At 38.6% G+C, this 20,208-nt stretch overlaps 1 protein-coding gene across 3 annotated transcripts in view; it reads left to right on the top strand.

The window, feature by feature from the left end:
• LOC133531593 (kinesin-like protein KIF3A) overlaps window positions 1-20,208 on the top strand; it is a 55,120-nt gene that overhangs the window by 17,767 nt on the left and 17,145 nt on the right. The window contains exons 3-4 of one of the 3 annotated variants that reach the window (XM_061869903.1): window positions 17,049-17,254; window positions 20,000-20,130. In XM_061869903.1, coding sequence (XP_061725887.1) covers window positions 17,049-17,254; window positions 20,000-20,130 — 337 coding nt within the window. Of the gene's footprint in view, window positions 1-17,048; window positions 17,255-17,307; window positions 17,433-17,465; window positions 17,615-19,999; window positions 20,131-20,208 lie in introns of those variants that run through there. The other 2 variants (XM_061869902.1, XM_061869901.1) reach the window with 2 other exon arrangements.

A 20,208-nucleotide genomic window follows, 5' to 3' on the forward strand; every position in this document is an offset into this window, starting at 1 on the left:
ATTTAGAGAGGAATATGCCAAACATATGTAGGTATAAACGACCTAATTCAATATGTCCGATATAAGGGGTCTAACCATATTATTAAAAGAACGGTAGGTGTGATCAAAATACATTTATTTGGCACAATGAATATAACCTCTTCCAAACTAACTAACCACACGACAGTAGTACGCTTAGACAAGCAATTATATTGTCTCAAGTTCTAACAAAACAAAACGTACTGACCTGCTAATAATACAATCAACGTAACCACTTGTAATTTGCATCGACTGTCATCGTTCGAATGTCACCTCCCGAATGCTCGTTCAATATTTAAGATGGAGGGATCGATCACGTAACTCTTCACGTGATCGATCGTTACAAATACTTTTAATAGTATAGTTAGCTTATTTAATCTAGAAAAATGTATTATAATGACAAAATATCTATATAAACTAAATAGTATCCTTACACCTAGGACTCACTTCCTGTCACCAAGCTGGAGGACACTGGAGACCTATTAGGGCAATTTTCTGTTCGTTTAAATATTAATTTCTGTATTATGTTTTTTTTGTGCTAAAACATTCTTATCTAGTGTGTACATATTTTTTGCACTTCGTGTAGATATATAATACCTTGACTGTACCAGTGCCTAATATGCTGGCTATGCTGCAATGCAACATCCAGCCATGATGTCCAATCAGGCCCGCTCGGGCGCCGGGCGGGGCCGCCAGCCGTGCCCCAGTTTCCCGACCTGACCTATTTGCAACGCCCTCATACAATATTTACTGCTTCTATTTACCGACTGCGGGCTAATATAATAACTGACCTCTTGTATTGTTACTGGTAAAAGAACAGAAGTACTTCAAAAATCTTTTGTCCTTTTGAGCCAAGTTCTTTTATAAACTTTCTTACGTCTTTTAAACCAGTCTTCTTTGAGTGCAGACCTTTTAGAAGGCTTTTTTTACTACGTCGGTGGCAAACAAGCATACGGCCCGCCTGATGGTAAGCAGTCTCTGTAGCCTATGGAAGTCTGCTACTCCATCACCCTCGTTGAGATCTCGCAACCTTACAGGCAGGAAGGAAGGCAGAAGAAGGATGAGTAGGATCTAGTTTTATTTGGCTGCGGTTTTCTGTAGTACTTCCCAGTTTGGGCTCTGCTTTAGATCTGGAATGACACCCGCTGTGCTGTGCCCTACAAAACAAAGCAAGATGACATTCACAGTGCCCATATCTCTCCAATGGACGTTGTTTAAGGACTATTTCAAGCGGTCTAATAAAATATTTACTGCTTCTATTTCCCTACTGCTTTGGTTAATATAATAATAGTGACCATCCGTTAGGATGAGAAACATTAAAAGGTTTGTGAAATGTTACTAAGTTTTATTGATACCTCCGTCCTCTTTGTTACCAATTTTTTGAGCGAACATCTGTCCTGATGCACGTCCTTTTATAATTTTCAAACTCCAGTCTTTTCTGTCGTGGCTAGAAATCTTTTTTAAGCTAATTTGCAACGACCTAATAAAATGTTGACTGCTTCCATTTACCCAATTTCTATGCCTATAGTACATTACTATAGAGGCCGGGAAACGAAGGCCGTTTTTAGCCGGGATTTGTATAGTGCTTTTCTCAAACATGCAATGAAAAAAGTAGTCTTATTTGTTTTTATTCGTAGGTTTACTGTAAACCGTTTACGCAGCTAAAAACAAACAACGAATATATTACCATTTGATGGTTGAATACCAAGACGTTGTGTCACAATTTGACGTTTAAAAACAAAAGGTTGCTTGATTGGCCTAGTTGTGCAAGGTTGTATGGAATTCCTTTACTTATCATCTTCACTCATCGCACCGGACTTAGTATTTTCGGACCTAATTTGAAGTAAGTCGTATCAACATTTCATTGCAAGTTTGAGACAATATTAACTGGCCCATTGGATATTTATTTATTTAATTAGTCTTTATTGCACAATACATGAAGGTACAAATGGCGGACTTAATGCCTTAAGCCATTCTCTACCAGTCAACCAATATTGATATTGTCTTTTTTACCAGAAATTTGAGAATTTAACGGGTTATTCCCACTAGTTACCACCAACTTGTTACCAGTAGTAAAAGGTGGGGAAAAAATTTCCCAGTAGTTACCACTGGTAACTAGTGGGAATAACCCAATTGAACTTGTGTTGGTTAAGATGCATTGCAAGTCTTTTGAGTCCTCTGCTCACCCTCTGCTTTAAAACTTGATTACATTTTTTAAACCGGTCATTAGTTCGAGACTTGAGTCTTTTGGAAAGACTTGAGACCTTTATAGAGATCTCGTACATTATTTATTAGTTTTTTAAAACGCATTGTCTCCAACCCTCCACGTGAAATTCATGGGTTATTTTTATTTAGGTAAGTACACACAACATTCAATATGATTCAATAACGCGTATTGTACTGAAAACTGGTAACTGTAGCTGAAAACACGCCATCTTGCTTATATACACCGCCACTGCGTGGCTGGTGGCGTCACGTGCCCTCAATGTGCGCGGGAGTTCACCTCGAAGATCGGCTACGTCAGCCATCTTCGGGCGCACGAGCGCCGAGCTAATTAGTCGTTGAAGTGGTCGCCATGGTCGAAGGATGGTTATCATTGTACATACTTGAGTCGAATTGAAGGATTGAGTCCTTTTAAGTTGCGCTTAGAAGACTCAATATAAGGGACTTTGTATTAAAAGACTTGTTTTTTTAGCGCAAAGTCGTAGCGCAAAAACGAGTCGAGTTCTTCAAATCTAGACATCTGAAATTCACTGACTGAAACTGTTGTTTGTAGCAGTATAGTAGAATGTTAGCCGAAGGATGAAAGGCACCCATTTCTGTCGAGATAATTTGGCGATAAAACGCAGTGAGAGCGTCAATAGTCCGAGACTGAAATGGTAAGCACATTTACTAGAGTTAAACACTCTCGAATACGAGGAAAGACATGCTTTTAAAAAACATGACTATAAATATAAACTTTTTTAGTATTTCTTGAGGGTACTTTCAGTTAACAATTTAGGTAAACTATTCGTTTCCGTTTAAAACCAAATTTTAATTGCTTATCTTAAAAAAAAAGAAATAAACGTACTACTAAAGTAAAATGCTCTAGTGCAGAAACGTATCACCTTCTGCACACTTAGAACAACAACGACCCACTCTCAGAGTGAGAAATGAAAAGGAATAATCTATCTTTTTGCCAGAAAAACTAGGCGTGTAAAGTACTTCATCATTTCGACCATGACTAGGTTCAGACACGCAACGGCCTTAGAAAACCGTTAAACCTAGATACATAACCCTAAGTACGTAAAACACTGTCTATTGAATAATGGAGATAAGAGATAATGCGTCGCGGCCTTGGCGCGCGTACGCTCACGGCCGATTCAAAATGGCCGACATTACGCCCTGATTATAATGTAGACCTTATCTCGTTGTAACAAGATTTAAAATCAGTCGGAAAAACCCATCGAACAGCAGCATTGAATATAAGTACCTCGTATCTAGTTGTAATAAGGTTGGAATTAAGTTAAATTTATGTGTTGTGGTGTTGCTATGAGCGTATATCAAACTAATACGTGCGAGTTTTAACGGTAAATAACCTTGGTTAGTTAGACGCTGGGACTTTTAAATATTGCAATCGAAAATTACATTTGAGTTTCGTAGGAGTTTCCTAACCGGTAGGGACAAAAACAGAAGGTTAATGTGGCAATTGGGAAGGCGTATAAAATTTTCGGTTAGGAAGACAATACGTACTTACAGATAATCGGAAAGAAAGAGTTTTGCTCCTGTTGCTCTACAGCTCTGTAAGTGGAGTGTGTACAAACCCGAAATAAGTAAGCCCTTATTATTTTCGTAGTCGACATCTAGCGTCAAGTAGCGGATTTATCAGTACTGCTACTTGACTATAGATGTCACGAGTGTCCCGATTGAGGAAAAGTGTATTGCTCAACAATTTACAACTAATATTACAAGCAGTTGAAAATAGAGTTCCGGTTAATCCGGTCCCGTTATAATATTAGCTGAGAATCGTTGAGCTTTAGACTTCGTTCGTAGCGACATCTATTGTCAAATAGCAGTACTGATAAATCGTCTACTTGAAGCTAGATATCGTCTACGGTAATAAGCGTTTTGGTAAGAAAACTGATGTATGGAGTGAGCACTGTATGCTTACTTATTTCTCTATGGTATAAATGCAAAAGTAGAAACGATGAATTAGCTTGTCGAGTCACACCAAGTTGGCAGCGATTTTGACAGCCAGACAGTGCAAGTGTCATTTTAAACAGGGTATACAGTATGGAGTTCTTCAAAAAAGGAGTGTACAGTACAGATTTTTATAATAAATAAATAAATAAATAAATAAATAAATATTACAGGACATTATTATTATTACACAAATTGACTAAGTCCCACAGTAAGCTCAATAAGGCTTGTGTTGAGGGTACTTAGACAACGATATATATAATATATAAATACTTAAATACATAGAAAACACCCATGACTCGGGAACAAATATCCATGCTCATCACACGAATAAATGCCCTTACCAGGATTTGAACCCGGGACCATCGGCTTCGTAGGCAGGGTCACTACCCACTAGGCCAAACTGGTCGTCAAGATTGAGCCTATAATTAGAATAACAAAACTTAATTGTATAGAACTGTAAATTGTATGTACTTATATAAACACTTTATTGTACTTACAAAGAATTTCATTTCAGTACCATTTCGTAAGTGTGCATTTCTATTAAGAGTAGAAATAATATAAAATCCCAATTCTAACAACAAAAAATGTTGGTAAGTACATTTGTAAGTTGTACAACTTAGAAATACACACTTACGAAATGGTACTGAAATGAAATTCTTTGTAAGTACAATAAAGTGTTTGTATACATACACTTTAGATTTTAGCATTTATATTACAACTTTAAATAGAAATGCCAAGTACCTTGTCACATTGACAATCAACATGAAAGTCGCTGGGAACCTTATACTATTTATTGTCACTATCATAAGTTTCGAAGTGGTACTGAAATTAGATTAGCCTAGCCCCACAGTACGCTCAATAAGGCTTGTATTACGAGTACTAGACGACAATATATCAGTATTTAATATACAGATATAGATAAGATACTTAAATACCTCGAAATCATCCAGAACGGTGGCAGCATGGTTCCATTTTTATCACTTGTCACTGTGCCCGTCACTTTCGCGCTTTACGTACTCGTTAGAGTTAGAACGTGACAAGCATGGCGACAAATGATAAAGAGCCGACCATCTTACCCCTACAGGAAGAACACAAATAAATACCCTTACCAGGATTTGAGAACTCCTGCTTACATACAACGACAACATGCATTTGGTCGCTTAGATTACGAACCATCGTCAATTATGTTATTAGGGCACCCCAAATAGGTCAGGCCGGGGAACTGGGCCACGCTCCAAAAAGACGACCTACCTACTACTAGCCCCGGATGCAGTGGAGCCAGTGGAGGTCGGCTAAACAAATATTTTATTTATTTTTGTAATTTTTATATATAAAACGAAACGACTCGGAAATCGGGTTAAATCTAGGTTATTCTGATCCTATTATATAATTGCAGAGACTGCAGCAGTAAAGGAAATAAGCGTTATTGTATGGTGTACCTGAAAACGATGCATTGTGGACTTTTTTTGTAAAAACAGTTCTTTGAAAAATACTCAAGTTTATACATTACGTGGCTTATGTTTTGTTACTTATTGTTTTCTTCTTTTTCATCACACTTGCTCGAAAAAAGTCTGTTCAGTCTGTTGTCATGCAGGTGTACTGAAGGACAAAGGCATATTTTGTTCCCACGGGAGTTATGGATTGTAAAAAAAAATAGTTGTCACTTATTCACACAAACCAAGTAGCATAAATGAGTTTTACTTTTAAAATACTGACTAAAACGTAGTGATTATACGCTCTTTGATACTGACGTTTATAATTTAATATTATTGTTTATCTTTAAAATTAATTTATTTGTTTAATTTAACAGACGTTTTAAATATTTTTATATAATTTTCAATCGTGGCTGAATGCCGAGTAGGTCTGTGCCTTTGATGCCTAACCTGTCAAGAAATTATAAAATGGCAGACGAATGTTTGATATGTCACCGTATTTAAGAATTATTTCGCTTAATATTTCGTTTTTTCTTCGCAAGTGTGATGAAAAATATTGTGTGTAACTCCGGGGTTAAAAATATTGCAAACTCCGGTCTTTAATTCCCTCCAGACTGCGGCTGTCGGGAATTACCAATCGTAGCCAAAGTTTCACTTAGCCCCCTCGTTGCACAATGTACTATTATTATGCCACGAATAAACGCTCTTTACTCTACAATAGACAACAAGACTCAGGTCTCAGAGAAGTTGAAAAGAACTTGAGTTTCGAATTAATTATATCAGTCTGAAAAACCGGGTCGTTTTAAAGCACAGGTTTCAAAGGACGATATGATTATGACGAATCGCCTTTTCATGGTTTTCATACAAACCTGAGGATTACGTTGGATATTAATATTATCGAGAATATTTTGACACAATTTGTTGTTTATCAACCACATCTATGTCCCTACGTTTGATATTTTTCGAATAATTATTATAAAGAGTTAGTTGTTTTACAAATTGGAAATCGCTTTGCGCTCCTAATTCTTATAATATTCATAAAAAATCGAAGAGGCAAACGAAGAGACATAACTATGGTTAATATACAAAAAATATTTGACGACCGGTCTGGCCTAGTGGGTCTGGGTAGTGACCCTGCCTATGAAGCTGATGGTCCCGAGTTCAAATCCTGGTAAGAGCATATATTTGTGTGATGAACACGGATATTTGTTTCTGAGTCATGGATGTTTTCTATATATTTAAGTATTTATAATTATATATATCGTTGTCTAGGTATCTACAACACAAGCCTTATTGAGCTTACTGCGGGATTCAGTCAATTTGTGTAATAATATCCTATAATATTTATTTATTTATATTTTCCATAATATCAATATCTAAAGAGGCAAATTGGGACTACGTTTTATGGAAATGCAGCCGTCCCCTTTCCTCCTAACTAACACTATCTGTAACGGAGACGAGAAATGTTAACAAACAGTTACTTCATAACAACATAACTGCAGTGTAGTAAGTACAAGTCCTAACACCTGCCGCGTTAGATGGCATTGTAGTGTCCTCGCCTACTTCCGCAGCAGCAACCTTGCACGCCACGTACTTACAATTTGGACTTTATAATAAAGAAGTAAGGCTTAAAATGGCTCGGTTGAATGTTCATGATCAGGAGTGTTGGTATGAACTGTTCGGGTGGACCTTATCTCGGTGCGTTAAGGTTGATATTTGAACTGTCGACCATGGTGTCTGCGGTGGCTGTTGATTCTACAATGGTATTTAGAATTACATAAACAGAACGAAGAATGATAAGAACTCGGAGCCTTGAGGTTCTTTTTTTAAATACTACGTCGGTGGTAAACTAGCATACGGCCCGCCTGATGGTAAGCAGTCTCCGTAGCCTATGTACGCCTGCAACTCCAGAGGAGTTACATGCGCGTTGTCGACCCTAAATCCCTGAGATATGTGTATGTTGAGTTTTATGATAGAGGAGGCAAACGAGCAGACGGATCATCTGATGGTAAGCGATTACCGCTGCCCATGGACACCTGCACCACCAGAGGGGGTTGTTAGTGCGTTGCCGACTTTTAAGATGGGAGTACGCTCGTTTCTTGACGGTTTGAAGGTCGTATAGGTTCGGAAATACCGCAGTTATTATATCCCAGATAAAATGACAGTTCGATCGTGTAACGGACCTGTCACTTATTACAAAGTAGGATTGGGTAGTGAATTGACCTATATAACTGTCATTTTAGTATTAGGGATTAGAAAATATTGCCTTAAGTTGGTTAAAAATGCTGGATTTTACAAGACGTGACGCTTAAAGTACCTACAATCGTGATATACTAGAGAACTTTTCAGTCGAGCACCGAGTTTAGTCAGCGAAGCTTGCTGAGTTGCCTAAGTAAGGTACGAGATTGAAAAGCTTCATATAAGTGAGTACCTAGGCGGATTTTCTTGAATCCGCTTATTTATTTATTTATAAGAAACTCAAATATAGTATATAGTTTGCTATAATTAAATACATATGTATATATTAACATTAGCATTAAGATAAAAATTGTCACTAACACATAATGATCCAAGTTGGTCGTGAATAAATAATTTATTATTATTATATCACTATTGTATACAATACTTTTTCTACGAGTCATCTTAAATAATACTTATTATACTATAAAAAGAACAAGGATAAAGAACTACTTTGTATGGAGTTTAGCAGTCTTTATTATGACCAGACATAGAAGTTTTGGTGGCAGAATAAAGTGATTGACAAAATGAAATGTCGACATGTCCGTTATCGATATTACCTTAACGTTATAGATATTTTTGTATGAGGAGATAGCTACCGCGAAATACGCAACACGTTTTCGATATCTTCTTTGATATATTGGTAGTTTGCTATTCTTCTGGCATATTGTATAGATTGTATTTTTAAGTACTAAATATATGTATTTAATAAAGAAATTATGTACCGATCTGTAATTTTTTTTACTACGTCGGTGGCAAACAAGCATACGGCCCGCTTGATGGTAAGCAGTCTCCGTAGCCTATGTACGCTTGTAACTCCAGAGGAGTTATATGCGCGTTGCCGATCCTAAACCTAACCCCCCCCCCCCCCCCCCCCCCCCCTCCTCGTTGATATTCATTCTTGTTATTTCTCGGTAATTTACAGCAAGTATCAGTTACACCTTTTAATTATTACAAGATTTTATTTAACTTCACTTGGTGACAATGCAATATTATGGTACCATCAAGCTGATCTGATGATGCAGACAGGAGGTAGCCATAGGAACTCTGTGATAAAACAACGCTACCTAATTGTGTTTGGGGTTTTTAGAATTGTCTCGATGAGTATTAGTTGCCTGTGGAAAAAAGTCTTGTACCAAAAAAGAAATTTTTGCCGAAACTTATTCTATCTATGACTGACTTATCGATAACAGATTTATCGATGTTTCATTTTGTCAAACACTCGTTTGTGCCCCAAAAACTTCTATGTCTGATTATAACCGATCTCTATCTGTGTTTAACACTAGGTACCATTAGTTCGACTCGACCTAGTTTCGCCCCGAAGCTGCGGTTCCCCGGACTAAATAGCTATTTGTGCTGTTTTTAACCGAGTACAGAAAAGATCGAGTAATATATTTACATTGAGTGATTTATTCAATGACATGTATTAGAAACAATATATTGTACGCCAATAGGGAATATTACGCGAAACTCTACGTAGAGGGCGCCACCACCACAATCCATCACAATCTGAGGGTCTACCGCGAAACAAGTAAATCGAAATTACGTTATCTAACCTCTCTATCACTCTTGCATATTCGAGCGATGAGGAGGCTATTAAATTTCGATTTTTGCGTATCCCGGTACGCCATTTTGTAAACAAACCGCCTTGATGCATCAATGTTATATTTTATTTTCTGTGAAAACTTGTCAATAAACAGATGTATAAGTTACTCTATGGTTTACGAAAGGTGCTAGTGCTGCACTCTGGCGGCAGAACATTTATTTATTTATTTAATCTTTATTGCACAATACATGAAGGTACAAATGGCGGACTTAATGCCTTAAGGCATTCTCTACCAGTCAACCAATGGGTTAAACCAGAAAGATTAAGTAGGTGCAGTGTCTTTTAAAGTAAATGAATTTGTAACCGAGACTATATATGAATATAAACTATATATTGATAAACTTACACATATACTTAATACAAATAAACATACATATATTAATACAACATTGCAGTAATACTCCCTATTACTGTCTGGTTATTACTCACTTTGTAACAATAAATGATTTTTATTTTATAACATACATCAACGTATACGAGCAGCAGTTGTCCTTATCGCACGCACGCACTCCCGCCCACCGCAGTGCGACAGAAACACAGCTACAAAAATTATAAATTTGAAAAGTTGCTCAGCTAGGTATTTTTGTCAAAAATAAAACTATAAGCTTAATTTATTTATTTATACTTGCACATAAAATATTAAGTACAAATTGTGGACTTAATGCCTTAAGGCATTCTCTACCAGTTAACCACTGGGTCAAAAAGACACTTTTGTTAGGTGCAGGCTTTGTACTTGAAGTAATCTAGGCGCCTGATGGGAAGCGGTAATCGTCGCCCATGGACATAAGCAACATCCACTTAGGAGTTGAAGTTGAAGAATCCCATGTCGTAATGTGATTAAAATATGACGTTACTGTGCTAAAAGAACTAATCTATGAACCTATTACTATACAAAGAGACCCATTTATTCCTCTCAAGTGTATTCCTTGCCCTGTTACATAGAAACAAAATCCTAAATTCATCAAAACGTGCATCCGCGCGATCGATACTCGCATCTCTTTGTTCCGCCGTCCCCCTCGCACCTGTGTGAAGTGTGCGAGTGCGAGCGAGCCGGCCGCGACCTAGTTGGTCGGCCGAGTAACCTAGATGGAAGTGGCACACGCCTTGATATCTGACCCCGCACGTGGTACTAGTTTTTACACTAGAAATATATATAGTAACGATGGGATATTCGGTATTCGGCAAGGTTTCTAATGTTCGTATTCGGCCGTGGGTACATACTTGACACATGTTGAATATTATAACAGAATTTAGCTAAATGGATAGAAAATGAGGCATCCATTATAAAACAAGTGCGAGTCGGACTCGCCCATGAACGGTTCCGTACCATTTATGACGTATTAAAAAAACTACTTACTAGATCTCGTTCAAACCAATTTTCGGTGAAAGTTTGCAGAGTAATAAATGTATATCATATATTTTTTTAGATTTTTCATTCTGTTATTTTAGAAGTTACAGAGGGGGGGGGGGGGGGGGGGGCACACATTTTTTCACTTTCGAAGTGTCTCTCGCGCAAACTATTCAGTTTTGAAAAAAATGATATTAGAAACCTAAATATCATTTTTGAAGACCTATCCATTTTAGATACCCCACACGTATGGGTTTGATGAAAAAAGAATTTTTTGAGTTTCAGTTCTAAGTATGGGGAACCCCCAAAATTTGTTGTTTTTTTTTCTATTTTTGTGTAAAAATCTTAATGCGGTTCATAGAATACATCTACTTACCAAGTTTGAACAGTATAGCTCTTATAGTTTCGGAAAAAAGTGGCTGTGACATAAACGGACAGACAGACGGACATGACGAATCTATAAGGGTTCCGTTTTTTGCCATTTGGCTACGGAACCCTAAAAACACGGTGTATAGATAAACTGGGAGCCGATTTTTTAATTTCGAGCGCTCGATATCGTCACTCGAAAATCTGTCGAAAATAACGAAATGCTATTTTTGAAATACGAGCGTTAGACGGAAACCTAATGGTATTGAACACTTCCTTTTCTGTTATATTAGTAGGTAGAATTTAAAGGCCTTGTAGTGGCGAAGAAATTCAAAGGTGTATGTGAAGTCCCTAATCTGCATTGGGCTAGCGTGGGGACTATAGCCCAAGCCCTTTCGCGCATGAGAGGAGGCCTGTGCCCAGCAGTGGGACGTATATAGGCTGAATTATTATTATTGTAGTGGAGTCACGCTGCAGGGCGTCACGGCGTCGAGGAGCGTCCCCGGGTGGTGGATGGGGGAACGGTTGGTAGCACAGCTGAGCTAACTTCTCAGCTAATTTCGGTGGAATCGCTAACCAAAGATTGATGTGGTAAAAAGCGTGCTCCTGTTTTGGAGGCCAAGACCCTCTTTGTGTCGCTGAGTTATAAGTTTTAGTTAGTAGTGGAGATTTACCAAACCGATCCATAGGACGAGGTAGACCCCCCGCTACATGGTGGAACAAAGCACAAAAGGATATATGAAGCAGGACAGCTTAACTACGCAGACAACCCAGAACAGAGCTCTCTGGCGCAAACCTACAAGGAGACCCGACCCCAGATGCGCTAGGAAGAGGGCTGGCTAAAGAAGAGTTAGTAATGGAGATATTAAGAGGAATTCCTAGTTGCGATTTTTCCATACAAACGCTCTCGACTGTTTCCTCTCTGGATTTTTAACCTAGAGCAATGTTTTTTTCCAATAAGATCAATATCTGTGCCGCTATGTTTTGCTTTTTTGGATTATTTTATTTTGAAGAAACTTACAGCGCCTCGAAAATCGGAAAACGGCTCAATTGAATTGGCTGCAAAAAAAGGCGCAGTATACAAATATCCATAAAATCAAAACATACTTAGCAGCATGTATTATTTCTTCCCCTTGCAGTTTCCAAAATTTCATAATCATTGGTTGCGTTTTAGAGGAGGAAACAGTCGAGAGCGAAACCTCGATTTTTGAGTTTTTTGCGTGGGATTTTTAGTCTTAGCTGCAGTTGTCGTTATCGCACGCACGCACTCCCGCCCACCGCAGCACGACAGAAACATAGCTTCAAAAATTCGAGATTTGAAAAGTTGCTCAGCTAGGAATTGCTCTTAAGGAAAACACAAAATCGAGCGATCGAAATTATAAAATCGGCCCTCTGTAGTGGGTTTCTTAGAAAACTGTATCCCAGCAAAAACATTTCATGTAAAGTGTTGCTAAGACTAACAGGCGCATTAGGGCTTTTACACTAAAAAGTTATGAGATCCCCTAGTAGGCACCAAGACTTTTACTTTGTAACCCCAAACTATCAGCTCTAACTCAATAAAGCCAACAGATTGGTCAAACAGTACGGCTTGGCCGTTTCGTTGCTGTCATATCGAAATTATAAAATCGGCCCTCTGTAGAGAGTTTCTTAGAAAACTGTATTTGTTTGCCTTTGTTATAATTAAGAGGCTGTCAACACCCAATGTCCTTGAAATTGATGTTACTTAAACAGTTTTTTAAGAAAGACTATTTGTTTTAGTCAAGTAAGAAAAATATATGTTCATATTAATTATATTTCAAAGACCGTGGTTGTATTCGATACATGATTGAACGAAATCTGCTCGATAGAAAATAATTGCAAAGATTGGTCTTAAAATCACAATTAAACGGTTCTATGTCTTTATTGTTTTGACTTATGGGTCTGCAATTAAAATCACAATTTCAAAACATTTATATGTAAACCGCTAATGAGTAAAATATTACACTAATAATCCACTTTTTTTTATTTAAATATTTTTCTTATTATTCCCTCGCCCATGCCCAGTAACATGCGACAGTGCTATCTCATTTACTCCGATACAAATAGACAGTGTGCGCGCTTTAGGTATTGACAGCCTCTTAAGTACCTAACCTAACTAATGGCGACGCGTACGTTCGCCACTGAAAGCTCTTATTTCTTGCATGACACCTATCATATGACGTAACGCAACGCATGACATGGCGCTCCTGCGAACGCATACGTCAGCAGAAATGAGAATTTATCGTTTCTTTGAAAACATAGGTGGGCCGATTTCAATTCAGTCATCGTTTTTAGGGTTCCGTAGTCAACTAGGAACCCTTATAGTTTCGCCATGTCTGTCCGTCTGTCTGTCTGTCTGTCCGAGGCTTTGCTCCGTGGTCGTTAGTGCTAGAAAGCTGAAATTTGGCATGGATATATAAATCAATAAATCCAACAAAGTCGTACAATAAAATCTAAAAATTTAATTTTTTTTAGGGTACCTCCCCTACACGTAAAGTGGGGGTGAATTTTTTTTTCGCTTCAACCCTAGAGTGTGGGATATCGTTGGAAAGGTCTTTCAAAACTAATAAGGGTTTTGAAGAAACATTTTTTGATAAAGTGATATATTCGGAGATAATCGCTCCGAAAGAAAAATAAAATGTGTCCCCCCCCCCTCTAACTTTGAACCATAGGTCCAAAAAATATGAAAAAAATCGTGGAAGTAGCTTAAGAAAGACATTAAATGAAAACTATAGCGGACATGATCAGTTTAGCTGTTTTTGGGTTATCGCAAAAAGTTTTCCCTTCATAGTAAAAAGACTTACTTTAATTAGGTACTGATTATGCAAATTTGCCTATTTGTTTAACTCGGGTGAAAGGTACCGTTTCATCCCTTGGTTAACAATTTACTATACTTTAAGCTCCAGTTTAGCTTATTGTGACGGAAAAGTAACTACGGAACCCTACACTGAGCGTGGCCCGACATGCTCTTGGCCGGTTATTATATCTCAAAAAGAAAAAACGGATGATCACTTTGTTGTCCGTTCGTCTGTCTATTGGCTCCTCTACACGATGGCCCAGCGTAGGCCAGTCCAAGGGACGCGTTTATACGTTAGAGGGAGCAAGTGATATTGCTATCTCATTTCACCGCATAGCTGCATCCCTTAGACTAGCCTACGATGGGCCATCGTGTCGAGGAGCCCTATCAAGACCCTTTATCTCGGGATGTATCTGGTTGAAATTAAAACCATATACTCAATTACTCAGGTCTATGTCCCTTGAAGCTGTGGAAAAATCAAACTTCTAAGTTAACGTAAAAAAAAAAAATACGGCCGTCGTGCCACAAAAACGTATATTACGTTTTCGACACTTTCAATGGAATCAATATTTGTGACGTTATCTATGAAAGGGGACCTTATTGTCGATGGCGCTTACGTGATAATTAACACAATTAATATTTACATTTTACAAATACAATACCGCGCGACGTAAGCGCCATCGACAATAAGGTCCCTTTTCATAGATAATGCCACATTTATCGGGTACTTTCCATTGACATAGAACTATGAAATTTGGCAAGTGATAATCATTTTAAGTACAAGTATCTGGAAAAATGTGAAAACTACATTTGTAATTAAATCGTAAAATATAGATGTATCTACAGATTTGTACGGAACCCTCGGTGGGCGAGTTCGACCCCTCTTTTTTCATTAGATTTCTATAATATTTGACGACCGACCGACATCTATTGTCAAGTAGCAGTACTGATAAATCCGCTACTTGACGCTAGATGTCGACTACGAAAATAATAAGCGTTTTGGTAAGAAGATGTATGGAGTGAGTACTCTATGCTTACTTATTTCTCTATGATATGAATAAATGCTATGATTTCTGATATAACCAAAAGCAAAACCAAATTAATTTGTGTGTTAGTCACTCGTACCTGCCGAGTGCACTGATGCAAACTATTGTAGTGCCTATAATAAAAAAACAAAACGGGGGATGTGTCTGACTTGGGCAATTATAGGCCGATTTCGCTGGCGACAATTACTGCTAAGGTGCTGGACAGGCTTCTGGATAGGCAGCTTCGGAAACACTATAAGGCTAAAGATGCTCAGTTCGGTTTCCAGCCAGGAGTGTCGACGGAATCTGCCATATTTTGTTTAAAAAGTACAGTCCAGTACTATGGAAAGCAAGATAGTCCAGTGTACGCCTGTTTTCTGGATCTTTCCAAAGCGTTCGATCTGGTCTCGTACGACATCTTGTGGAGCAAGGTGTCGTCCGAGACCAGTCTCCCTGCAGAGTTATTAGCGGTCTTTGAATACTGGTACAGCAACCAAATCAACTCTGTGCGGTGGGCAGGCGTGCACTCAGACGAATACGTGCTGAACTGTGGAGTGCGGCAGGGGGGGGGTAACCTCTCCGACCCTATTTAATATATATATGGACGGGCTGATTGAGGAACTCAGTGGCGCCAAGGTTGGTTGTAACATTGGCGGTACCTGCCTCAACAACATAAGTTACGCTGATGATATGGTGCTGCTGGCTCCCTCAATCAGAGCGCTCAGGAAGCTCCTAAAAATATGTGAGCATTATGCGGAGAGACATGGGCTCAGGTATAACACTACAAAAAGTGAACTACTCATCTTCAGGGCCGGCAACAAGAAACTAGAGGAAGTTCCTAGGGTTGAGTTAAATGGTACCGCCCTGAGGAGAGTAGAGCGGTTTAAGTACCTGGGTCAATGGCTCACCGAAAGCCTTAATGACGATCCTGATTTGGAACGAGAGCGCAGGGCGTTGACGGTCAGATGCAATATGCTGGTGCGCAGGTTTGCAAAGTGTAGCAATGACGTAAAGGTTACACTTTTTAAAGCTTATTGTCAGTCTTTTTATGCTTGCAGCCTGTGGACCAGCTTCTCGCAGCGATCGTACAATGCGCTGCGTGTGCAATATAATAATGCGTTTAGGATACTGATGGGTCTGCCTCGGTACTGCAGTGCATCAGGGATGTTCGCCGATGCCCGTACGGATGACTTTTACGCTATTATGCGTAAAAGAGCGGCATCCCTATTGCATAGGTTGCAGGGTAGCACCAACAGTCTCCTAAACGTATTTGTCGTCAGAGTGGACTGCCCACTGATGAGGCGTTGGAACCAACTGCATGAACCCAACGGACCAACGCATCATCGACATAGATTATGTTAAGTAGTTTTAGGTATTTATTGTTTTGTTTATATTGTACTAACTTAGATATATAGGTAGATAAATAATAATTGTTGTATGTACTAACACTATATGAGTTTTTAGCTCGAAAAAATAAAAATGATTTTCAAAAGAAAACTTATTTTACAAGAATATGTATTTTTCTGAGCTATATTTCTATAAGCATGTAATATAAGATATTAAGTATTTAGCTTAATTGTACAAAATGCATTGTCATCAGTACGGCTAAGATGGTCGGCTTTATCATTTGTCACCATGCATGTCACGTTCTAACAAGTATGTAAGTGCGAAAGTGACGGGCATAGTTACAGGTGATAAAAATGGAACCATGCTGCCAACGCAGGACACGGAAATGTAAACTCAGTTTTTGATAGGCCAGGGTGGATATGTTACGCGATTTAATATTTTGATTCAAAATTTAAAATCATTAGAACATTCTTTGGTATATTATACCGAAATTCTGACATACAATTTTGCAAATAATTTTAAATCTTCGACCTCCCCCCCACTCCCCCTTTCCTCTTAGCTACTTGTATATAATACAGCCAGCGATAAAAACTTGTGCAATAAATTTTGACTTATTTTATTTAGTACAAAAAATAACATGGGTAACTAAATAAAAACTTCTATTCTCCAGATGGATATCTACGTGCAAACCGCGAGCCCGATCGTCGAGCAGGTCCTGAAGGGCTACAACGGCACCATCTTCGCGTACGGCCAGACGGGCACGGGCAAGACGTACACCATGGCCGGCGCCACGGCCGCGCCCGAGCTCCGAGGCATCATACCCAACTCGTTCGCGCATATCTTCAGTCATATCGCCACAGCTAAGGATGATGAAAAGTAAGTGTTACATTATGGTGCCTTCATCATACACAAAGAAACCATGATACGGTCAAATGGGCACCGGTAAAACGTACACCATGGCCGGCGCCACGGCCGCGCCCGAGCTCCGAGGCATCATACCCAACTCGTTCGCGCATATCTTCAGTCATATCGCCACAGCTAAGGATGATGAAAAGTAAGTGTTACATTATGGTGCCTTTAGGCATCATACACAAAGAAATCATGTTACGGCCAGATGGACACCGGTAAAACGTACACCATGGCCGGCGCCACGGCCGCGCCCGAGCTCCAAGGCATCATACCCAACTCGTTCGCGCATATCTTCAGTCATATCGCCACAGCTAAGGATGATGAAAAGTAAGTGTTACATTATGGTGCCTTCATCATACACAAAGAAACCATGATACGGTCAAATGGGCACCGGTAAAACGTACACCATGGCCGCGTTGGCTCAACTGACGCGCGGCATCCGAATATCAAACTTCGTGCATTCCGACAAGGTTCACCATGGCGCGCCGCGCACAACAGGCGTGGCGATCGAAGGATTAAGAATAAAGATGCAACAGGAAGATTTTTGGCAAAATTGTCAATAAAATGCGTTTTTGTAAACTATACTTATACACAACTATATTAGAATCTCGAACTATAGAACTATGGAATCTGTGGAATGCTCTCCCTCTGCCTATCAGACAAGCTCAGAGCAAGCTTACATTCAAAAGCAAGTTGCGTAAGCATTTATTTGAAAACCATTCGTGACTAAATGTCTGCGTGATATTTCACACTAATAGGAACATATTTATTATATATAAGTATGTCTATTTATATATATTGAGTATGTTTATATGTAGGTATATTTAAAATGTATCCATATCAACTCTTTACAATCCTGCACCAAACTAACTATTTCTGTTTAGCCCAATGGTTGACTGGTAGAGAATGCCTCAAGGCGTTAAGTCCGCCATTTGTACTCTTTTTGTAAATATGTGCAATAAAGTTTAAACAAACTGTCGCGATACTCGCGATGAAAGGATGAAACTTTTGACTAAAAATTTCCTCCCTCTGACTTTTGACGACCGGTCTGGCCTAGTGGGTAGTCACCCTGCCTATGAAGCCGATGGTCCCGGGTTCGGCTCCCGGTAAGGGCATTTATTTGTGTGATGAGCACATATATTTATTCCGGAGTCATGGGTGTTTTCTCCTCTGGAGTTGCAGGCGTACATAGGCTACGGAGACTGCTTACCATCAGGCGGGCCGTATGCTTGTTTGCCACCGACGTAGTATAAAAAAAATGGGTGTTTTCTATGTGTATGTATAAGTATGTATTTATTACACCGTGTTATTCAATTCCTTTAACTTCGGGGTATCGGGGTAGTACGTGTAAGGAAACCGAATGGCATAGTTAATTTTCCAAAAAAAAAAAAATTTAATTAAAAGTAATTATGACCTTTGGATGTGTTGACTCCTTGGACATATTGACTCCTTGGACGTTTTGACCCTTGGACATATTGACTCCTTGGACGTTTTGACCTTTGGACATAGTGCCCTGGAAGGATTAAAAGTTGCATATAGCGTTGTTGTAACACGGGCATTACATTTAACTCAACCAAACAATTGAAAACTGTGACATATCGATGTCATTTCGAACATCGATCGTCCGAGATAGCATTTCATAGGTATGGCAATCTGTCAGACTTATATAATGTATATTCTCATTTCTTTATTCATTTCGTTATTCTTTTTCTTTTGTGAGAATTCGATATGTTTTCTGAAAGAGCTACGTATTTGTATGATTTTATATGACATATATATATATATATATATATATATATATATATATATATATATATATATATTTTTTTTTTTTTAATCAATTTTCTATAAAGAAAAGTAGCTACTGTATGTAATTGCATGATTTCTATAGTAATCTAAATTGTATTTTATTTTTCTTATTTAATGCATGTTAATTATAAGATGTAATGTTTTGAAAAGATGAGTCCCGCCGAGTTTCTTGCCGGTCCATATTGGGATACCCTCCTCCAATTGAGGGGGGATTTAAATCTTCTCGGGTCAGAGGTGTAGGGTTAGAGCCGGTGTAGCTTTATTTGACGTTCATAAGCAAATTGTAATTTGTCTACTTGAATAATAAACTATCTTTATCTTTATTTACGTTTAGTAGCAAATGTATGAATTCGTACTAATCACTAATCAATATGTAAACAGCGCCTAAGGCAAGTGTACACGCTGGTAAGGGCCTTACCAGATAAAACCTAATTATTATTTCCAAAATGGAGGTAATCAATAATTAGAGGAAAATACCGGTGTTTTTGAGAAAGTTACTTAATTTAAGCTCAGGGATGCACCCTTGAAATTAACTGAAATAAATAAAAACACTGTGTATATACGTATTTATATCGTTCGCCTAGTACCTATATTACAAGCTTTGCTTAATTTGGGGCTAGGTACGACCTGTGTGAGATTCTCCCCAAATAAATAAATAAATATTATAGGATATTATTACACAAATTGACTAAGTCCCACAGTAAGCTCAATAAGGCTTGTGTTGAGGGTACTTAGTTAAATACATAGGAAACACCCATGACTTAGGAACATATATCCATGCTCATCACACGAATAAATGCCCTTACCAGGATTTGAACCCGGGACCATCGGCTTCATAGGCAGGGTCACTACCCACTAGGCCAGACCGGTCGTCAATATTTATTTATACTTTATTTGTTAAAGGTTCCTGGTATGCGTGACATACTTGGAGATCTACAACGAAGAAGTGCGGGACCTGCTGGGAAATAATCCGCACCAGTCGCTCGAGGTGAAAGAGAGACCAGATATCGGAGTCTTCGTCAAGGACCTCACTGGTTAGTGCGTTACAGAATATTTAATAATAATAATATTTGACCACGAACAGAACTCCCGGGCAATAATTCGTAAAGCGG

The sequence above is a fragment of the Cydia pomonella genome, chromosome 25, assembly GCF_033807575.1.
Source record: "Cydia pomonella isolate Wapato2018A chromosome 25, ilCydPomo1, whole genome shotgun sequence".
NCBI lineage: Eukaryota > Metazoa > Arthropoda > Insecta > Lepidoptera > Tortricidae > Cydia > Cydia pomonella.